Genomic DNA, 23,756 nt, shown 5'->3' with positions numbered 1-23,756 from the left:
TAAACAGTATCTAATACAGTGAGTACAGTTTCTACTACACTTCTGGTGGTGTACACAATATCTAATACAGTGTGCTGTTGCAAAACAAAATATACATCATGTTTGGAAGGCCACAAAGGAGAGGCAGATACTCACAGGCCACTAAAAGAGGGCAAGCAGCCTCTGTGTCTACAGTCAACAGTGTTGGTCGTGGACATGGTGAATCCTCAGCAGGTGGCCGTGGAGCATGCTTGTACTTTTTTTCTGCTGCTGGCCGTGTTATTGATCCAGAACATGCAGAAGAGTTGGTGGAGTGAATAACAAAACTGCCCTCATCCTCCTCATCCTCTGTCACCAAGGCTCAGAGTAGTTTGCCTTCCAATGCAGCTGCCAAAGCGGCCTATTCCACCGGCTCCTTGTCCACATTCACTCCTTCTGTAGCCCCACCATCATGCATGGAGGAGTCCCCAGAATTATTCGACCACAGTGTAGGGTACATGCTGCTGGAGGATGCGCAGCGATTTGAAGGCTCCAAGGTTGGTTCCCAGGTTGAGGAAGGGAGTAACATGAGCCTAGAGAGAGGGGGTGCCCAAGAAGGACAAGAAACTGGCAGTCATGTTCCCCCAGCTGCAGCATACTGCCAAGTTTGCTCCAGTGACAAGGAGGAAGGGGATGATGAGGTCACTGACTGTACTTGGGTGCCCGAGAGAAAACAGGAGGGGGAGGATGAGGAGGAGCAGGAGGCACAACTCCAACAAGGCAGAATGTCCTCTAGGGGGCAGCTTAAGGACAGCCACCCTATTTCAACACACCACAGATGCAGGGCACTGCTGACTCCCTGCTGACTTTTAAAAGTTCCTTGGTGTGGTCCCTTTTCGACATGTGTACAGCGGATCGCACAGTTGCTGTTTGCAACCTATGTCTGAAGTGGATCAAGCGTGGCCAGAATATTAGCCGTTTGGGCACCACATGCTTGACCAGACATATGACGACCTCCCATGCAGTCTGTTGGCATCATGGCATTTCCTTGCTCTTCATCTGGGATCTCCAACCCCACTATACCTCCAGTCCTCTCAAAAACCTGCACTGAGAGGAATGAAGGTATAGCAGTAGGTGTCCCAAGTACTTGCAGCCAATCTGCTAGCAGTACACCACCATCTGATTTTAGCAGGCAAATTTCCCCACCCCAATTGCTGAACCATAAAAAGAAATTTGGTCCCAGCCATCCACATGCTCAGTGTCTAAATGCTGGCTTGGCCAAATTGCTAGCACTGCAACTGCTGCCTTTTCAGCTGGTAAAGTCTTCCCCTTTCGTCAATTTGTGGAATGTGCTGTACCTCCGTGGCAGGTTCCAAAGCACCATTTCTTTTCACAGAAGGCCATTCCTTCTCTCTACCGGCATGTGGAAGGCAATGTTCTGGCCTCATTGGACAGGGCGGTCAGCAGTAAGGTGCATATTACTGCTGACTCATGGTCCAGCAGGTATTGTTAGAGCTTGTTCCACCACCACACTTCCAAAATGCTAATGGTAATTCTGCCACAGCTCTCTCCTCCACTCCCTCCTCTTCTTCTTCCTCTATGGCCTCTTTTGCAGTCAGGCAAAAAGATGCCATGAGGTGCTTGAGTTGTTCTGCTTAGGGAACAGGAGTCACACTGGGGCAGAAATTCTGTCAGCTCTGCAGGGGCAGGCTCGGAGGTGGTTGACGCCACACCAGCTTCAGCCAGAAATGGTTGTATGCGACAATGGCACCAAACTTCTCTCTGAAAGGGACACTTGAGCCATGTACGGCACACATCTTGAATTTGGTCTTGAATTTGGTGGTGCAGCGGTTCTTGAGTAGGTACCCAGGCTTACAGGATCTCCTGAGGCAGGCCAGAAAAGTCTTTAGTCATTTCCGCTGGTCATACAATGCCAGTGCTCAGCTGTCTGACATTCAAAGGGAATGCAACCTGCCCACCAGGTGGAACCCTCATTTGTGACATGCCCACCAGGTGGAACTCAATGTTGGCAATGCTTCAGCGGCTGTACATGCAGCAGAGGGCCATCATCAATGAGTACCTGTGTGAGTATGGCACCAGGACAGGGTCAGGGGAGCTTGGCTTCTTTTTGCTACGCCAGTGGCTACTGATCAAGGATGCATGCACTGTCCTGTCATCATTTGAGGATTCCACAAGGATGGTGAGCAGCGATAATGCATGCATCAATGACACTGTTCCTCTAGTCTTCCTGTTGGAGCACACACTTCGTGGAATAATGGACAGAGCACTCGAGGAAGAACAGCAGGAGGTAGAGAAGGACTTCCTTACCTCTTAAGGCCCGCTTTATCCAGATAGCATTCCTGTGGGCCCACCAAACACACAGGAAGAAGATGAGGAGGAGGAGGAGGATTGTCTCAGCATGGTTGTAGAGGATAACACTCAGCCGCAGTCTTCAAGGGATGGTTTTCAGTCCCCAGAAACCTAGGGAGTTGTACATGGCTGGGAGGAGGTAGTTACGGATCATGTGATCCTTTGTGACCCACAGGACTCAGAATCGAATGCCTCTGCAAACTTTCGCTGCACAGCCTCCCTGATTCTGTAAAGCCTGCAAAAGCACCCTAGGATTCGTGTTATCAAGGAGAGGGATCATTACTGGCTGGCAATCCTTCTTGAGCCACGATACAAGGGTAAGGTTGCAGAACTCATCCTGACTTTGCAGGGGGAGCAGAGAATGAAACATCTCCAGGAGGCCTTGAAGAAAGGTTTGTGCAATGCATTTCCAGACCCTGGGAGGTTACAATTTCCTGGTGCTGGACAACGTGTTGCTGAGGCTTCTGTCAGGTCACCTGAGGCCAGACAAAGATTATTGCATAACATGACAGCTTTGTTCAGTCAGAGGAAGAGCGGTGGAGAAGGTGGCTGGCTGACCGATGCCTTTAAACTATTTTTCAGTCCTCAGCACCAAGGTCTGATTGGTTCAAGAAACCATCTCCAGCGTCTGCATTACATGGTGCTGGAATATTTAGGGGCAAGAGCAGACTAATGCCACGTACACACGAGTGGACTTTACGGCGGACTTTACAACGGACTTTCCGAATGAACGGACTTGCCTACACACGATCAGCCAAAGTCCGACGGATTCATACATGATGACGTACGACCGGACTAAAACAAGAAAGTTCATAGCCAGTAGCCAATAGCTGCCCTAGCATCGTTTTTTGTCAGTCGGACTAGCATACAGACGAGCGGACTTTTCGACCCGAGTCCGTCGAAAAGATTTGAAACATGTTTCATTTCTAGGTCCGTCAAACTTTTGGGGAAAAAAAGACTGCTAGAGCCCACACACGATTGAATTATCCGACGGACTCCGGTCCGCAGGACCAAGTATGCCATACTGTATGCGTAGGTACTGTCCAGTCGTGTGTACGCGCCATTAGAGACCTTTCCAACAGAGCATCCACTGGGTTACTGGGTCTTGAGGATGGACTACTGGCTAGAACTTGCTCAATATGCAATTGAGCTACTGGCCTGTCCTGCATCCAGCATTCTTTCTGAATGCACATTCAGTGCTGCTGGTGGGTTTGTAACAGATCATAGAGTGCGTCTGTCTACAGACTCCGTTGATAGGCTCACATTCATAAAAATGAATCAGTCTTGGATTAGCAGCTATCAAGCACATGATGCTTATGTAACTGATTGAATTTTCTATGGATGTAGGATCCCTTGAAGATTGCCTATGCTGACTATCCTATTCCTCCTCATGCTTAATGATGCTAACTTTCAACAATATTTTTGCTTTAGGGCACCACCACCACCCAAGACCTAATTTTTCTGCCCCTGTTTAACAGGGGCATGCAATTAAAATTTTTGATATAATATTTCACAGCAAGGCCAGTTCCTGCTCCCAACAAGAGTATCTGTGAGAGGTTACAGTGTTGTGGCACCACCACCCAAGGCCCACTTTTTCTGCCCCTGTTTAACTGGGGCATGAAAGTACAATTCTTGATATAATATTTCATAAAATGGCCAATTCCAATAACTGTGAAGGCTTACAGTGTTGTGGCACCACCACCAAAGACCCATTTTTTCTGCCCCTGTTTAACAGGGGCATGTAATTACGATTTTGATATAGTATTTCACAGCACTCAACAAGATTAAATGTGAGAGCTTACAGTGTTCTGGTACCACCAACACCTAAGCCCAATTTTCTGCAGAGTATATAGGGAAGGTCATATAGTATATATATTGCTGTTCAGAGTATATAATGCCTGGGGCCTATGAGACCCCCACGCCATTTTTTTTTTATTTGGGTGCAGGGTTTCTCTTAATATCCATACCAGACCCAAAGGGCCTGGTAATAGACTGGGGGGAGGGACCAATGCAATTTTTTTTCAATGATTTTCATCTATATTGCCAGGACCCGACAATACATTACAGCCGCTAGTAGTTTTAAATGACATTTTTTCCTTTAGAAATGTCATTTTGCTGTGGTATTGTTCTAAACACAGCAAAAATGTGCTACTTTACAAGCATAATAAGGACAACCCCCAGGCACAATATTTAAAGGAATATTTCATTTTTATTGTTTCACTTTAAGCATTATTAAAATCACTGCTCCTGAAAAAAATGGTAGTTTTTAGAACTTCTTTTTACATTTATACATGTCCCCTGGGGCAGGACCCGGGCCCCCAAAGCTTTTTATGGCAATAACTTGCATTTAAGCCTTTAAAATTAGCACTTTTGATTGCTCATGTCCCATTGACTTTAACTGTGCTTGCGCGTTCAAACTAATTTTTTTGCCTGTTCGCATGTTCGGCAGCGAACTGAACCGGGGGGGTATTCGGCTCATCCCTGCTTAGAAGTTTTGTCCCCCGTGTCTGCCGTGAGGGAGCCCCTGTGGTGTACCTACCTTGAAAATCATCTGGGCTCTGGTTTTTCTTGGGTAAGCAATTAGTGATTTCATTCACCTCACTTCCATTTATTAATATTTTGGCATAATGAAATGTTTGCTTTGTTGTAGATGATACATGTAGAGGATATACAGAACATTGTTAATCAAATGCCCTCAGCTCTAGTCTGCTTGTATAACTTACAGTCTGTTAAGGTTATCATGAATTGCTGTTTTACCATATATTGTGCATCTATGTCTTTTTAAACAATCTTGTACAAATAAAATGTATATATTTTTTATATTATTGTTTAATAATTGGGTACCGAGATGGTCCATTGTTCTTCCTACTGGGGGTTTTACAGGGATCACCCCTAGTTACTCTTCCTGTTTATCCAATTTGGGATGATGGTACCCCTATAATCTTCTAAATATGTACACACAAAGAGGCTTACATGCTACTTATTAGATTAATAAAATATAGCATATAAAAACAAATAATATTTCATATACTGTACAATTGCTACACAAGCCATGTTGTGATTTAATGTTATTAAACATACCTTAAACTTTCAATCTGCAGCCACTGTAATTTTCTGTAAAATTCAAAGCAATATGGCAACCTGGAGGTGTTCTGTACAGTGTTATACAGAACCTGGAGGTGCTCTCTACAGTGTTGGTGTACAGAATGCTCCAGAAATTGGTTTCCATAAATATTTTTGTAATGTTAAATATTTTGTTTTCTTTTGCTGATATCAGCATGAACTAACAAGGAATATTGATGTATTATGTATATATTTAATATTAGCTGGATTGTTAGGCTATACTATGACCTGGATGCAAGAATTCAGGTGTTGCTAATTTCAGGTCTATGCAAGATGTACTATTATATAATGATATAATGAATATGATTGAATTGGCTTTCATTCTAGTAATACCTGTTGAAGGATCCTAATGAATCCGATACAGTATATATATATATATATATATATATATATATATATATATATATATATATATATATATATATATATATATATATATATATATATATATATATATCTATCAAGTTGAACAATCTAATCAATTTATAATCAGCTTTTTAAAGGAAGGTCTATGTGGTAGGGTCCACAGAACAAACACTATTGAAATAATTTTTGGCACACTTACCAACTAGCCAGCAAAAACAACATTGCTATGTTTAAAATTTTAACTTTTAACTGTGGTCCTTTTTATCAAGGTCCATTTGTGAGGTACATATAAATACAAACCTTGTATAATAGTGGCAATACTCCCAGCTTTAATAAAGCAATAGAATTCCTTGAAATATGTTTTATTTTGGTCACACTTTGTAAATCTTCTATTGTCCCATATTGCACATCAACGAGTTCACCCTAAATGAGAGACAAACAATATAAAATAAAAGTAACAGGGAAGATGATTTATGCATGTTGCTGAATACGATGCAATTAGAAATTATTCAAAATAACACATAATATATTTTTTTGTGTATAACAACAGTATATACAGTAACAAAGTCTTACTGGCTAAGCATGAAGAAAAGGAAGCCCTTCTCCAACTATCGTCATATTATTGGTGACTGTGCAATGATAATTTAATTTTATTATATAAAAGTCAGAAAGTAAACCATACATATCACAAAGCTGGGTGTAGACATGGACATTTTACAAATACTGACAGCAGATTTTCCTACTGAAAAAGTAAGAAAAAATTTCATTGTGCATTGTAAAGATTTTAATGTGTGCAATTTATCATAATAGCTACTAGAAGTAATTTTGAGAATAGAATTCACATGCCATACCATGTTTGAACTTTTAGTAGGAAATACACAAAAAGAACAAATAAGGTCAGATCTCACAGAAAAAAATAGAATGCAACTGTACAATTAGTCTTAAATTTTAAGGTTTAAACAATTCAAAATTAAGAACCAGCATTAGGAAAAAAGAGTTACATATGGGTTGGTTGTAGTGGGTACTCAAAAATACACCCAAGGGAGTGGAAAAATGGACTTTGTAGGCACCAGTCATAAAATTAAATATGAATATTTTATTATACAAAAAGTACAGAAAAACACAAACATTTTAAAACATTGCAATAATTGCAAAGTAATGGCTGGTACTCTCTCACACATAAATTGAAACGTACAGAGGGGTATCCCTTACAACAGGGGAAAAGGACCCGAGCCCTCTGTTCAAACTATGAGACATCAAACTAATATAGCTCTACATGTTTCGCAATTGAATGCTTCTTCAGGAGCCCATTTGAGTCACCTGTAATAGGGAAAGAGAGAGAGAAGACACACACCAAAATAATACACAATATTAGTACTACCTTAAAACCTTAACAGTAATGCGTCTCAATCAGTATCCGTGAACACCATGAGGAAGCCAGCCCGTGGACCCAACAATCAACAAGCATCAGGTGACAAACATTCACATGCGGGGACGTGTCTGGTAGAAAGACCATAGCAGGTATACATCCCGGGAGAGCAGTAGAATGAAAGGTCCCGGCTGCCAAGGAAGAGTTAATGTAGGGCCAAGTAAAACTTTAAAAGATGGTGAAAATATAGCCGCACTCCATGTGTGGGAGAAATTTAGCGAGGAAAAAGAAAAGGAACAAAACAAGAACAGAGAAGGTGGGGCGGAATATGGGCAAGGGGAAGGAACAAAGGAAGGGGAAAAAGGGGGAGGGGGGGAAAGAGGGGAGGAGAGGGAGGGGGAAAAGAAAAGGAAAGGAAGGGGAAGGGAAGGGCGGAAGAAAGAAAAAAGAGGGAAAAAAGAAGGGAAGAATGGGAAGGTAAAGATATATACACAATAAAGGGGGTAAAAGGACTAGTGATATTGTACCGGTTTGTGCAGTTGAGCCTACCTCCAAATGGAATGGGAGCTGCAAGCAACTGGAAAGTATATAATCCCAAATTATGCCTCTGGATAGCCAAGCTACATTAGATACTCAATAGTCTCAATTCTAGGGAGTGTAAACAATATATAATAAGCCAGCATTTATTATAAATATATGTACATATAACAGTACCACAACAAATATCTAACCAACAAAGGGGAGGATTTGTTGATAGAGAGCTATTCCACAACCTCCAATAGAGCCTGATATAATTGATTATATAAGGAATATCAATTCATCAAAAGTTTTGAATAAAATAATTAGATTTTTATTACAAAATATTTAAAAAACATGAGACAGGACTAGAATACAAAAATTCTTAAAATTCACTGAGACATGATGCATGAGTAATACCACTTTCTTAACATGTTTCGCGCAGCAGGGCTTCTTCAGGAGACTTGGAGTGTGGCATCATATTATGCTATAAATCATAAAGAAATCTTATGTTTAAATGTAGTAGGTCAAAAGAACATAATACACATAGCTTGTTTGAACATAGCACAATATCACAGTAGATCAATAATTGTCGCATTATGGGGCATAGACAAAGATAAATATATATCAATAATGACTGTGAGGCCACTAAAATGAATTAACCTTACCCAAAAATTGTCTCACAGATAGATGTGACTCTAATTAGGAGTCAGGAGACATACATTTTTATTGGTGCATCCCCCAAATTTGCCTCTTAAAATTTGGGTATCTCAAATAGTTTGCAGAGAAGGACAAATGCTGTCTAATGAGGGGTCTTTTCTGTGAGGAAAAAACACCACAGAGAATTGTGTGTTGAACAATGGAAAAAGGTATAAGCAAAAAATTATTATAAGTGAAATTGTCTAAAAATGAAATATGATGTTGAGATAAAATTATCTTTGCAATGTTAATATAATAGAGTCAATAGTATCCTTCAATTACATCCACAGTGATAACTGGAACAATTCACTTTATTGAATGGGATGTAGAATATAGGAAAGGAGATGACATCAGGCATATGGACAGCGCAAGCCCCAAATATGCTGAGGTGAGACCAGGACAGACCAAACGCTGAGATGTTTAGCAAAAGGGAAGCCTGAAACGTAATAGACAAAGGAGGATCAAAGTATAACAAGTTGACGGCATAGGCGATGCTGTCCCGCGCCAAAGTCTCGCAGTGCAAACCTGGCGTGTCCATCAGCATAGCAACAATGCAGACAGACTGCCAGCAGTGGGGTGGGCTGAATACGCCTGTTGGACATAAGCACCCCCCCATGCCCCGAGTGGGGACTGGCGTGGGAAGTGGGAAGGAAGTAGGACAGGAGAGCCCACCCACCTGAAAAAGAAATCTCCTGGTCCATTGGGAGAGACCAACTCCCCCATGGTAAAAGCAAGTGGTCACTGAAAGATAATTTACATCTGATGTACCAGAGGGAGATTGGACCACCATTCACAACAGACCTTTCAATTGATTTTACTTATCTGATATTTCTCCCCTAACTCGTGGGTCTCCAATCTGTGGTGTCAGACACAGCAAGCCAGGATTTTGGTGTATGTTGTTTAATTTTACTCCCAATTGTGTTTTTTGGGATATGGGCAGTTTTTGCATATGCCCATGAAACTTCCATCTTTGATTATTAATATAGGCTCTTTTCCTATATGATAATCATTCTATTATGAGTTATTTTACTTTATTTTTCCAGTGTCTGGGAGAGGTGATTAGCCAGCCCCTCAGAACTGGCTTTGGTTCACCCCCCCTTGTGAAGGGAGGACTTGTCTTGTTGGGGGTGCCCTTTGTGGAGCTGCTGTGTCTACTGGGGTTTACCGCCTATCTTGGGGACCAAGCATCCATCCTAGGGTTTCTTCTTGCCCCCTGGCCCCCTTCCTTCTCTCTTTCTTTCATCCATCCTTGCATCAGAAGGCTCTGATGTTGGTTTCCAGTCTGAGGAAGGAAGTAACATTAGCCTAGAGATTGGGGGTGCCCAAGAAGGACAAGAAACTGGCAGTCATGTTCCCCCAGCTGCAGCATAGTGCCAAGTTTTCTCCAGTGATGAGGAAGGAGGGGATGATGAGGTCACTGACTCTACTTGGGTGCCCGATAGAATAGAGGAGGAGGAGGAGGCGCAACTCCCTGCTGATTTTGAAAAGTTCCTTGGTGTGGGCCTTTTTGGACATGTGTGCAGCAGATCGCATCGTTGCTGTTTGCAACCTATGTCTGAAGCGGATCAAGCATGGCCACAACAGCAGCCGCTTGGGCACCACATGCTTGACCAGACATATGACGACCTCCCATGCAATCTTTTTCCCGTATACTATATTTGAGATTTAATATCTCTCAGATATGATTTGGGTTAAATGAGAGTTCTTTGACCATGAGTGAAAGCTTTAACATAATAACAACATTTATTAGTGAGTAGTTGAAAGTCTAATAAGTCTAATACACAACCATCTATCTATAGTCTACACCAAGTAAGAAAATATTAGGTTAAAATAAGAGAATTACATGAAGAAATACAGAGTATATTCTTGAAAACATTAATGTGCAAACATATTTAGTTACAAGTAAAATGCAGACCTTTCCCATAATTACCCTTTGCACCAAGGTTCCATTCTGATGTTTGCTCTCCCATAAAAGTGTGTGTTTCCCTCCCATCCAGTCTGTGTATATCATTACATGCTGATGCCTCATTGGTTGGCATAGCGTGGCTCTGATTGGTGGGCTTCCCTATTCCTGGTTAAGGACTGGCTACATCTCCAATCCCTATACTTTGCATAAGTCACCCCCCTTTAATGCAAATCCTTGTGACTATTCTTAACTTGAATTTTCCTGGGAATTTAAGTATTGATTATGGGTTGGCCTCCCTTTATTGCATATCCCAGCATGGGATCCTTTGAAGTAATAATGTGTAAAACAATGAGGTTTGGATCCCGTTGTTTGTATACACAAGCCTAGGCACCGACTTGTCTGGTCTACCGGAGATTTCTGTGAAGATAATCTGTTCTGCCCTACATAGATAAAAGCTAAATTAAATACATTCAATAAATATAAATAAATTAAATATAAATTAAATATAAAATATATAAATAAATATAAATTAAATATATTCATATTTCCAATATTTTACATCTATTAATGTAGATTTCACATAAACTCATAAGGCAACAAGTCCGTAGACCTGCACTGAGAGGAATGAAGGTATAGCAATAGGTGTCCCAAGTACTTGCAGCCAATATGCTAGCAGTACACCACCATCTGATTTTAGCAGGCAAATGTCCCTACCCCAGTAGCTAAACCGTAAAGAGATTCAGTCCCAGTCATCCACATGCTGACAGTCTGAATGTTAGCTTGAATGCCAGCTTGGCCAAATTGCTAGCAATGCAACTACTGCCTTTTCAGCTGGTAGATTCTGCCCCCTTTCGTGGATTTGAGGAATGTGCTGTACCTCAGTTGCAGGTTCCAAAGCACCATTTCTTTTCATGGAAGGCCATTCCAGCTCTCTACCAGCATGTGGAAGGCAATGTTTATGTCTTGTTGGACAGGGCGGACAGCAGTAAGGTGTATATTACCGCAGACTCATGATCGAGCAGGCATTAGCAGGGATGTTACCTTTGCTTCACTGGGTAACTCTGCTGGCAGCTGGGAAGGATACCAGACAGGGTTCAGTATTGTTGGAGCTTATTCCAGCATCACGCCTCCAAAATGCTAGCTTGATTCTGCCACAGCTCTCTCCTCCACCCCCTCCTCTTCTTCTTCCTCTATGGCCTCTTCTGCAGATTTGTTCTCTGAACCAGCGGTGCTCCGTAAGCGTTCAAGGGACTATGCAAGAACTCAGGCAAAAACATGCCATGCGGTGCATGAGTTACATAGTTACATAGTAGGTGAGGTTGAAAAAAGACACAAGTCCATCAAATCCAACCTATGTGTGTGATTATATGTCAGTATTACGTTGTATATATGTTGCAGTAGTTCAGGTGCTTATCTAATAGTTTCTTGAAACTATTGATGCCCCCCGCTGAGACCACCGCCTGTGGAAGGGAATTCCACATCCTTGCTGCTCTTACAGTAAAGAATCCTCTACGTAGTTTAAGATTAAACCACTGCTTAGGGGACAGGAGCCACACTGGGGCAGAGATTCTGTCAGCTCTGAAGGGCAGGCTCAGAGGTGGTTGATGCCACGCCAGCTTCAGCCAGGAATGGTTGTATGTGACAATGGCACCAACCTTCTCTCCGTCCTCCAACAGGAACACTTGAACCATGTTCCATGTTTGGCACACATCCTGAATTTGGTGGTGCAGTGATTCTTGAGCAGGTACCCAGGCTTACAAGAACTCCTGAGGCAGGCCAGAAAAGTCTGTGGTCATTTCCAACGGTCATACCGTCAGGTCCATAAATATTGGGCCATTGACACAATTCTAATCTTTTTGGCTCTATACACCACCACAATGGATTTGAAATGAAACAAACAAGATCTGCTTTAACTGCAGACTTTCAGCTTTAATTTGAGGGTATTTAAATCCAAATCAGGTGAACGGTGTAGGAATTACAACAGTTTGCTGCTAGAGGGTTTGTAACGGATCATAGAATGCGCATGTCCACAGACTCCCTTAATAGGCTCACATTCATAAAAATGAATCAGTCTTGGATCAGCAGCAGCTATCAAGCACCTGATGCTTATGTAACTGATTGATTTTTCTATGGATGTGGGATCCCTTGAAGACTGCCTATGCTGAGTGACTATCCTATTCCTCCTCAATCTTGATGTTGCTAGCTTCCAACAATATTTTTGGTTTAGAGCACCACCACCACCACTACCTAAGGCCCAATTTTCCTGTCCCTGTTTAACAGGGGCATGTAATTACAATTTAGATTCTAATATTTCACAGCAGGGCCCGTTCCTGCGCCCAACAAGAGTATCTATGAGGGGTTACAGTGTTGTGGCACCACCACCAAAGGCCCAATTTTTCTGCCCCTGTCCCAGCAGCAGAAAAAAGGACAAGCGTGCCCCACAGGCCACCTGCAGAAGATGCACCATGTCCATGACCGGAACTGTGGACTGTAGACACTGTCACGTACCTGGGGGTTAAGCCCAGTATGCAGGGAGCGGCTTCTCGTATACCTCTGGCTCGAGAACCCCTGATAAAGCAGACAGGGGCTCGGGAGTGCAAAGGGGCACAAGTGCCTGACAGGTTAGCAGATGCAAGGGCTGACCCGGACTTCCGATGTGCTGTGAGGAGGCCAGTTGCAGACTGGAGCAGGAAACCGGAAGGAAGCAGGAACAAACTGGAAGCTGGAGACAGCACGCAGCAGGGAGGTGTATTGTAGTCCAGGAGAAACCAGCAGGTAGCTGAAGACTGCAGACAGCAAGGAGGTGTTTGTAGTTCAGGAGGATCAGACTGATAGCTGAAGTCAGCAAACAACTGGGAGGTGTCCTGTAGTCCAGAACATAAACAGGTGCAGGCAGGCCGGGTCATACACAGGCAGGCATATGCGGTACAGGAGCAGTAGCCAAAGCGAAGTCGTGAAGCAAGCTGGGTCGGCAACAGGCAGGCAGCAAAGGACCAAGAAGGAGGCAGAAGAGACGTCAGGACAAGCCGGGATCAGAGACTGGCAGCAAGCACGGAAGGTCAAGAATAGGAATGAGCCGAACACCCCCCGGTTCGGTTCGCACCAGAACCTGCGAACGGACCAAAAGTTCGCACGAACGTTAGAACCCCATTGACGTCTATGGGACTCGAACGTTCGAAATCAAAAGTGCTCATTTTAAAAACTAATTTGCATGGTATTGTCCTAAAAAGGGTTTGGGGACCCGGGTCCTACCCCAGGGGACATGTATCAATGCAAAAAAAAACTTTTAAAAACGGCCGTTTTTTCGGGAGCAGTGATTTTAATGATGCTTAAAGTAAAAAAAAAAAAAAGTGAAATATTCCTTTAAATATCGTACCTGAGGGGTGTCTATAGTATGCCTGTAAAGTGACGCGTGTTTCCCGTGTTTAGAACAGTCCCTGCACCAAATGTCATTTTTAAAGGAAAAAATCTCATTTAAAACTGCTTGCGGGTTTAATGTAATGTCGGGTCCTGGCAATATGGATCAAAATCAGTGAGACAAACGGCATGGGTACCCCCTAGTCCATTACCAGGCCCTTTGGGTCTTGTATGGATATTAAGGGGAACCCCACACCCAAATTAAAATAAGGAAAGGTGTGGGGCCACCAGGCCCTATATACTCTGAACAGCAGTATACAGGCGGTGCAAACAAGACAGGGACTGTAGGTTTGTTGTTAAGTAGAATCTCTTTGTAATTTTGAACGGGTACATTTTTAACGTGTTTAGCTCCAGCCAAAAAATCTTTTTTAAGCTTTTTGGAAAACATAAGGAAGGGTTATCACCCCTGTGACATTTGTTTTGCTGTCTTTCCTCCTCTTCAGAAGATTTCACCTCACTTTTTGTCCCAATGGATTGGAAAGCATAAGTGGAAAGGAGAAATGTTTTTCCCATATTAACTCTTACAGGAGAGAATTTCCCTTCCTAGGGGTAGATTTCATCTCACTTCCTGTTGTCTCCTTCCGTTTGCAAGTAGGAGTCATTTGTAAGTTAGTTGTTTGAAAGTAGGGTCCTGCCCTATATACTCAGCAGAAATTTGGGCCTTAGGTGTTGCTGTGGCCACAACACTGTAAGCCCTCACAGGGCCCTGCTGTGAAATATTAGATCAAGAATTGTAATTACATGCCCCTGTTGAACAGGAGCTGAAAAATTAGGCCTTAGGCACTGGTGCTGGTGCCACAACACTGCAACCCCTCACAGACACTCTAGTTGGAATGCAGGAACGAGCCCTGCTGCAAAGTATTGCATCAAAAATTGTAATTACACGCCCCTGTTAAACAGGGGCAGAAAAAATGGGCCTTAGGCACTTGTGCTGGTGCCACAACACTGCAACCCCTCACAGACACTCTAGTTGGAACGCAGGAACGAGCCCTGCTGCAAAGTATTGCATCAAAAATTGTAATTACACGCCCCTGTTAAACAGGGGCAGAAAAAATGGGCCTTAGGCACTGGTGCTGGTGCCACAACACTGCAACCCCTCACAGACACTCTAGTTAGAACGCAGGAACGAGCCCTGCTGCAAAGTATTGCATCAAAAATTGTAATTACACGCCCCTGTTAAACAGGGGCAGAAAAAATGGGCCTTAGGCACTGGTGCTGGTGCCACAACACTGCAACCCCTCACAGACACTCTAGTTGGAACGCAGGAACGAGCCCTGCTGCAAAGTATTGCATCAAAAATTGTAATTACACGCCCCTGTTAAACAGGGGCAGAAAAAATGGGCCTTAGGCACTGGTGCTGGTGCCACAACACTGCAACCCCTCACAGACACTCTAGTTGGAACGCAGGAACGAGCCCTGCTGCAAAGTATTGCATCAAAAATTGTAATTACACGCTCCTGTTAAACAGGGGCAGAAAAAATGGGCCTTAGGCACTGGTGCTGGTGCCACAACACTGCAACCCCTCACAGACACTCTAGTTGGAATGCAGGAACGAGCCCTGCTGCAAAGTATTACATCAAAAATTGTAATTACATGCCCCTGTTAAACAGGGGCTGAAAAATTGTGCCTTAGGCACTGGTGGTGGCGCCCAGAACCAAAAATGTTCTTACAAGCTATCAGCGTGATGATTGAGGAGGAAGAGGATAATTACTCAGGGATAGTCACTCAGCATCAGCATAGGCAGTCTTTGAAGGGATCTGAGATTTCAAAAAAAATTATTCGGTTACATCAGCATCAGGTGCTTGGTAGCTGGTGGTGATCCAAGACTGATTCATTTTTATGAAGGTCAGTCGATCGACCGAGTCAGTGGACAGACGCACCCTGTGATCGGTTACCACGCCTCCAGCAGCACTGAATGTGCGTTCCGAAAGAACGCTGGATGCAGGACAGGCCAGTAGCTCAATTGCATACTGTGCAAGCTCTGGCCAGTGATCCATCCTCAAGACCCAGTAACCCAGAGGATTTTCGGTGGGAAAGGTGTCCAAGTCTGATCTTGCCCCTAGGTATTCCTGCACCATGTAAAACAGACGCTGGCGATGGTTGCTGGAACCGATCATACCTTGGGGCTGCGGACCAAAAAATTGTCTGAACGCATCGGTCAGACGGCCACCTTCTCCACCGCTCCTTCTTTGACTGACCGAAGCCTCAGCAACACGTTGTCCAGAAACAGGAGTTTGTAACCTCCCAGTCTCTGGGAACGCGTTGCACAGACCTTTCTGCAAGGCCTCCCGAAGATGTTTCATCCTCTGCTCCCTCTGCGATGACAAGATAAGGTCCGCAACCTTACCCTTGTAACGTGGATCAAGGAGGGTTGCCAGCCAGTATTGGTCCTTCTCCTTGATACCACGAATACGAGGATCCTTACGCAGGCTTTGCAGGATCAGGGAGGCCATGCAGCGTAGGTTTGCTGAGGCATTCGGTCCGGAGTCCTCTGGGTCACTAAGGACGACATGGTCCGCAGCCACCTCCTCCCAGCCACGTACAAGTCCATGTGTTTCTTGGGACTGATCCCTTAAAGACTGCTGCTGATGCTGAGTGCCAGGCTCCACCTCCATACTGACACAATCTTCCTCCTCCTCCTCCTCCTCGTCCTCTTCCTGTGTGATCGGCGGGCACGCAGGAACACTGTCTGGATAAAGGGGGCCTTGAGAGCTAAGGAAGTCCTCCTCTTCCTGCCTCTGTTCTGCCTCAAGTGCCCTGTCCATTATTCCACGCAGCGTGTGCTCCAACAGGTGGACAAGGGGGACAGTGTCACTGATGCATGCACTGTCACTGCTCACCATCCTCGTGGCCTCTTCAAATGGTGACAGGACAGTGCATGCATCCCTGATCATGGCCCACTGGCGTGGGGAAAAAAATCAAGCTCCCCTGACCCTGTCCTGGTGCCATAGTCACACAGGTACTCATTGATGGCCCTCTGCTGTGTGTGCAGCCGCTGCAGCATGGCCAACGTTGAGTTCCACCTGGTGGGCATGTCACAGATTAGGCGGTTCTTGGGCAGGTTAAACTCCTTTTGGAGGTCCGTCAGCCGAGCACTGGCATTATATGACCGGCGGAAATGCACACAGACTTTCCTGGCCTGCCTCAGGACATCCTGTAAGCCCGGGTACCTGCCCAAGAACCGCTGCACCACCAAGTTAAGGACGTGAGCCAAACAGGGCACATGGGTCATTTGTCCCTGTCGGAGGGCAGAGAGGAGGTTGGTGCCATTGTCGCAAACCACCATTCCTGCCTTAAGTTGGCGTGGCGTCAACCACCTCTGAACCTGCCCCTGCAGAGCTGACAGAACCTCTGCCCCAGTGTGGCTCCTGTCCCCCAAGCACACCAGCTCAAGCACCGCATGGCATCTTTTGGCCTGCGTACTTGCGTAGCCCCTTGAACGACTACGGAGCACCGCTGGTTCCGAGGAAGAGGCCATGGAGGAAGAAGAAGAGGAGGGGGTGGAGGAGAGAGGTGTGTCACAATCATTAGCATTTTGGAGGCGTGGTGGCGGAACAACCTCCAACACTACTGCACCTTGTCCTGCATCCTTCCCAGCTGCCAGCAGAGTCACCCAATGCGCCGTGAAACTTAGGTAACGTCCCTGTCCATGCCTGCTGGACCATGAGTCAGCGGTAATATGCACCTTACCGCTGACCGCCCTGTCCAGCGAGGCATGGACATTGCCTTCCACATGCTGGTAGAGAGCCGGAATCGCCTTCCATGAGAAAAAGTGGCGTTTGGGTACCTGCCACTGAGGAACCGCACATTCCACAAACTCGTGGAAGGGGGCAGAGTCTACCAACTGAAAAGGCAGCAGTTGAAGTGCTAGCAATTTTGCCAAGCTAGCATTCAACCGCTGGGCATGTGGATGGCTGGGAGCAAACTTCTTTCGGCGGTGCAGCAGCTGGGGCAGGGAAATTTGCCTGGTACAATCTGACGTCGGTGTACCAAAATCAGATTGCCCACAAGTACTTGGCTGTGACACACCTAATTCTACACCTTCATTCCTCTCAGTGCAGGTCTCAGAGAGGACTGAAGGTCTAGTGGGGTTGGAAATCTCAGCTGATGAGGAGCAAGGAGAGGTCCTCTTTGTTCTTTGGTGTGGGTCTTTTAGATACGCTTGCCAACGAACTGCATGGCAGGTCAACATATGTCTGGTCAAGCATGTGGTACCCAAGCGGGAGATGTTTTGGCCACGCGAGATACGCTTGAGACATATGTTGCAAATAGCAGCGGTGCGATCTGATGCACTCGTCTCAAAAAAGGCCCACACCAAAGAACTTTTTGAATAACGCGCAGAGACTGCAGCGCCCTGCACATGTGGAGCTTTGGGGTGTGATGCAGTCAATGTGCTGCCCTTAGGCTGGCCCCTGGAGGGCATCCTGCCTCGTTGGTGATGTGCCGCCTCCTCCTCCTCCTCCTCCTCCTCCTCTCTCCTATCAGGCACCCACGTTGAGTCAGTGACCTCATCATCCCCTCCCTCCTCATCACTGGAGCAAACCTGGCAGTATGCTGTAGCAGGGGGAGCATGACTGCCAGATTGCTGTCCTTCTTGGGCACCCCCTCTGTCCGTGCTCATGTTACTGCCTTCATCGAGCTCAGTATCATCATTAGAGCCTTCCAAACGCTGGGCATCCTCCTGGAGCATGTACCCAACACTGTGGTCAAACAGTTCGAGGGACTCCTCAGGAGGACATGGTGGGGCTAGGGAAGGAGTCACTGAAGACATTGAGCCGAGGAAAGAGGCTACTGCTTTGCCAGACAAAGTACCCTGGGCATGGGTGAGAGAGGATGAGGAGGATGAGGACGGCTTGGTCATCCACTCGACCAAGTCTTCCGCATGTTGCGGCTCAACACGGCCAGCTGCCGAAAAAAATGCCAAGCGTGTCCCATGGCCACGTGCTGATGAGGATGCACCGTCTCCACGACCAGCACTAGACACAGAGCCTGCTTGCCCTCTCTTATTGGCTTGTGACTGTCTGCCTCTCCTTCTTGGCCTTCCAGACATACTAATGGCCTGTAGCTGTACTAAGCTGGGATATATATATATATATATATATATATATATATATGTACTGATACTGCAGCTAGCAAAATCAACTGCCTGCCTGTAGTATGAGAACACCACCAACCTTCTACAGGTAGCTTTAGCTGAACACTGTGAGGTGGACGCACCCCACTAACTTGTAGGTTTAGCTGAACACTGTGAGCAGGACGCACTGCACTAACTGTAAATAGTCTAGCTGCCTGACTGTGGTACTAATAGGATCAAAAGAACACCAGCAATTTTCTTCAGGTAGCTGTATTTACTGTAACAAGACAAGCCTGCCTGTCAGTAAGAAGATAACAGAAACAGATCTAGCTGAACACTGTGAGCAGGACGCACCCCACTAGCTTGTAGGTTTAGCTGAACACTGTGAGGTGGACGCACCCCACTAACTTGTAGGTTTAGCTGAACACTGTGAGCAGGACGCACCTCACTAACTTGTAGGTTTAGCAGAACACTGTGAACAGGACGCACTGCACTAACTGTAAATAGTCTAGCTGCCTGACTGTGGTACTAATAGGATCAAAAGAACACCAGCAATTTTCTTCAGGTAGCTGTATTTACTGTAATAAGACAAGCCTTCCTGTCAGTAAGAAGATAACAGAAACGGATCTAGCTGAACACTGTGAGCAGGACGCACCCCACTAGCTTGTAGGTTTAGCTGAACACTGTGAGGTGGACGCACCCCACTAACTTGTAGGTTTAGCTGAACACTGTGAGCAGGACGCACCCAACTAACTTGTAGGTTTAGCAGAACACTGTGAGCAGGACGCACTGCACTAACTGTAAATAGTCTAGCTGCCTGACTGTGGTACTAATAGGATCAAAAGAACACAAGCAATTTTCTTCAGGTAGCTGTATTTACTGTAACAAGACAAGCCTGCCTGTCAGTAAGAAGATAACAGAAACAGATCTAGCTGAACACTGTGAGCAGGACGCACCCCACTAGCTTGTAGGTTTAGCTAAACACTGTGAGGTGGACGCACCCCACTAACTTGTAGGTTTAGCTGAACACTGTGAGCAGGATGCACCCCACTAACTTGTAGGTTTAGCAGAACACTGTGAGCAGGATGCACTGCACTAACTGTAAATAGTCTAGCTGCCTGACTGTGGTACTAATAGGATCAAAAGAACACAAGCAATTTTCTTCAGGTAGCTGTATTTACTGTAACAAGACAAGCCTGCCTGTCAGTAAGAAGATAACAGAAACGGATCTAGCTGAACACTGTGAGCAGGACGCACCCCACTAGCTTGTAGGTTTAGCTGAACACTGTGAGGTGGACGCACCCCACTAACTTGTAGGTTTAGCTGAACACTGTGAGCAGGACGCACCTCACTAACTTGTAGGTTTAGCAGAACACTGTGAGCAGGACGCACTGCACTAACTGTAAATAGTCTAGCTGCCTGACTGTGGTACTAATAGGATCAAAAGAACACAAGCAATTTTCTTCAGGTAGCTGTATTTACTGTAACAAGACAAGCCTGCCTGTCAGTAAGAAGATAACAGAAACGGATCTAGCTGAACACTGTGAGCAGGACGCACCCCTCTAGCTTGTAGGTTTAGCTGAACACTGTGAGGTGGACGCACCCCACTAACTTGTAGGTTTAGCTGAACACTGTGAGCAGGACGCACCCCACTAACTTGTAGGTTTAGCAGAACACTGTGAGCAGGACCCACTGCACTAACTGTAAATAGTCTAGCTGCCTGACTGTGGTACTAATAGGATCAAAAGAACACAAGCAATTTTCTTCAGGTAGCTGTATTTACTGTAACAAGACAAGCCTGCCTGTCAGTAAGAAGATAACAGAAACGGATCTAGCTGAACACTGTGAGCAGGACGCACCCCACTAACTTGTAGGTTTAGCAGAACACTCTGAGCAGGACGCTCTGCACTAAATGTAAATAGTCTAGCTGCCTGACTGTGGTACTAATAGGATCAAAAGAACACCAGTAATTTTCTTCAGGTAGCTTTATATACTGTAACAAGACAAGCCTGCCTGTCAGTAAGAAGAGAACAGGAACGGATCTAGCTGAACACTGTGAGCAGGACGCACTGCACTAAATGTAAATAGTCTAGCTGCCTGACTGTGGTACTAATAGGATCAAAAGAACACCAGTAATTTTCTTCAAAATACTGTAACAAGACAAGCCTGCCTGTCAGTAAGAAGATAACAGGAACGGATCTAGCTGAACACTGTGAGCAGGACGCACTGCACTAAATGTAAATAGTCTAGAAGATAACAGGAACGGATCTAGCTAAACTGAATACAGTGTATATATATATATATATGCAACACCTGGGATGCATATATATAGACAATACACTTTAAGTGCAGCTAACTGACTGACTATCCTGCCTAATCTAGCTAACTCAAATGAAATGACACTGTCTCTCTCTCTCTATTTCTCAGCACACCGGAACACACTGCACAGGGCCACCGTGCAGGCGGCCTTATATAGTGTGGGGCGTGTACTAAATCCCCTGAGCCATAATTGGCCAAAGCCTCCTTGGCTTTGGCCAATTACGGCTCTCTGTTAAGGCGGCGCTGTGATTGGCCAAGCATGCGGGTCATAGTGCATGCTTGGCCAATCATCAGCAAGCAATGCACTGCGATGCCGCAGTGAATTATGGGACGTGACGCGCCACACGAATTTGGCGCGAACGGCCCATATCGTTCGCAATTCGACGAATGATCGAACAGCCGATGTTCGAGTCGAACATGGGTTCGACTCGAACACGAAGCTCATCCCTAGTCAAGAACAAGCCGGGTATCAGCAATCAGGTAAGCAGACTAACAGGCAGCAAACTGCCTCAGGAAACGCTGTAGACAGGACAGCAAGGCAGCATAGTGACAGTCTCCTTTAAATAGTGCTTCTTTGCGCCATTTGTTGTCACAAGACGCGTATGTGCATACATGCACCATCATTTGCGGTATCGCGCATGCGCGTGCACCAAACGGCTCTTTTAATAGGAACTCTGCACACAGGTCTTCTTCTGTCATTCTGATTGCTCAAACATCTTCCTTGACATTGCCCCCCTCCAAGGGGCAGCCTATGGATGCCCAATTGAGCCATCTTACTTGGGTGAGACTTTTTTAAGGCCAGAATCAGTCTTTTTGCATGGATATTGGGTTCTGGCTCTCAAGAATTCTCCTCAGGACCATACCCTTTCCACTTCACCAGGTACTGGACTTGGTTATGTCTCTTTCTCCAATCCAGAATGGATTCTACCTCAAATTCAACCTCCCCATCGATGAGTACTGGTTCAGGAGGACCGGGTGCGAAAGGCAGTCTTCCATTCATCCCCACTCCAGATGCGGACTAGGTTGTAAGCCCCACCAAGGTCCAGTTTGGTGAATATTGCTGCGGTTCCCAGTCTTTGAAATAATTCAGGTACCAAAGGATGGGGGTACCGATTCTTTATCATGATTTTATTAAGTTCCCGATAATCTATGCAGGGGCGTAGAGAGTGGTCCTTCTTCTCCACAAAGAAAATTCCTGCTCTTGCCGGGGAGGTAGAAGGCAGATTTAAAAGCTGAACCATCGGTCAAATGTACTGAAAGTCCCTTTGCTCTAGGCAGCAGGGGGACTTGGTATCTGGTGGAAAAATATAAGTCCATGAAACCGCTGCAGGCTCCAGAGTCAATAATAGCGGTGACCTGGGTATTCCCTCCTGGGAGCTGTAAAAGAATGGAAACAGCCAGGTGAGAAGCATTATTAAGCAAAGCAGGTGTAAGAGCAGGGGAGATGGCGCAGCACTTACTGAGCTTAGCGGGGCAAGTCCTCACATAGTGCCCTGGTTCTCCGCAATAGAGACAAAGGTTACTGGTCCTCTGGCGTTGCCATTCTTCAGATGTGAGAGAAGAGCGTAGTAAGCCTAGCTGCATTGACTCAGAGGTGTCAGGAGTAGAAGTTACTGGAGCAGAGGAGGCAGACTGGACAAGAAGGACCGGAAGAACATTCAGACCTTCATTCCCTTAGTCATCTATCAATTTGAATGGACAGGTTAATGAAGGCATCAAGAGTCTCTGGGGTGCCCACTCGGGCTAGCTCGTCCTTTAGTGGTTCAGAGAGGCCCATGCGAAACTGGGAACACAGGGTAGCGTCGTTCCAATTGGTGTCAGAACTTCAATGCCTGAACTCAGATACATAGCCTTCCGCTGGTCTACGGCCCTGCTGTAAGGTATGCAGGGCCACTTCCACGGTGGCAGTCAGTTGCGGATCTTCGTAAAGCTGAGACATAGCTTGGAAGAAGGTGCTCAAATTATTGAGAGAGGCATCCCTCTGCTCCAGAAGATGATGGGCCCATGACTGAGGTTCCCCCAGCAGCAGGGAGATGACAAAGCCCACTTTGGTGGATTCAAGAGAAAAAGTCCTTGGCTGCAGGGCGAAGAAAAGTTCACAGGCATTACGGAATGCTCTGAATTTACTATGATTCCCGGAGAATCTTTCAGGTGTGGGGACCTTGCGTTCAGACAGCAATATCACCACTGAGGGTGCAGCAGAAGTTCCGGATGAGGATGGTGTGGATGTGGATGCGGATAGAAATGGCTACATCCCAACCAGCAGCTGCCACCACCCACAATGGATTGGGAATATCCCTAAAGGACAACTCATGCGAATACATAGAAACTGTAGTAATAGAAATGAGTATGAAGAACAAGCAAACATCATAATTAATAGGTTTGTGGAAAAAGGGTACAAAAGGAAAGATCTAAAAATATTGAAGGAAAAAGTGAAGAACATGAATAGGAAAATGTTAATAGAAGGAATACTGGACCATCACAGAAAAGAAAAGCATAAGAATCTGGATCTGGCATTCTTAACAGGATATAATAGACAATATAAGACCATGGAATCCATAATAAAAAACATTGGCCTATCCTGCAATCAGATAAAGTTTTAAATCCTGTGTTATCGAAAAGACCCATCTTTATTTACA

General features: G+C 45.3%; 1 protein-coding gene across 2 annotated transcripts in view; it reads right to left on the bottom strand.

Moving 5' to 3' along the window:
• Positions 1-23,756, bottom strand: part of NAALADL2 (N-acetylated alpha-linked acidic dipeptidase like 2) — a 2,111,880-nt gene that overhangs the window by 1,260,459 nt on the left and 827,665 nt on the right. For both annotated transcript variants that reach the window (XM_073626241.1, XM_073626242.1), the window contains exon 4: positions 6,118-6,240. In XM_073626241.1, coding sequence (XP_073482342.1) covers positions 6,118-6,240 — 123 coding nt within the window. The remainder of the gene's footprint in view (positions 1-6,117; positions 6,241-23,756) is intronic.

The sequence above is a fragment of the Aquarana catesbeiana genome, linkage group LG04, assembly GCF_042186555.1.
Source record: "Aquarana catesbeiana isolate 2022-GZ linkage group LG04, ASM4218655v1, whole genome shotgun sequence".
NCBI classification, from domain to species: Eukaryota; Metazoa; Chordata; class Amphibia; order Anura; family Ranidae; genus Aquarana; species Aquarana catesbeiana.
The sequence above is the reverse complement of the archived record's forward strand: the minus strand, read 5'-3'. Positions and strand labels throughout refer to the sequence as shown.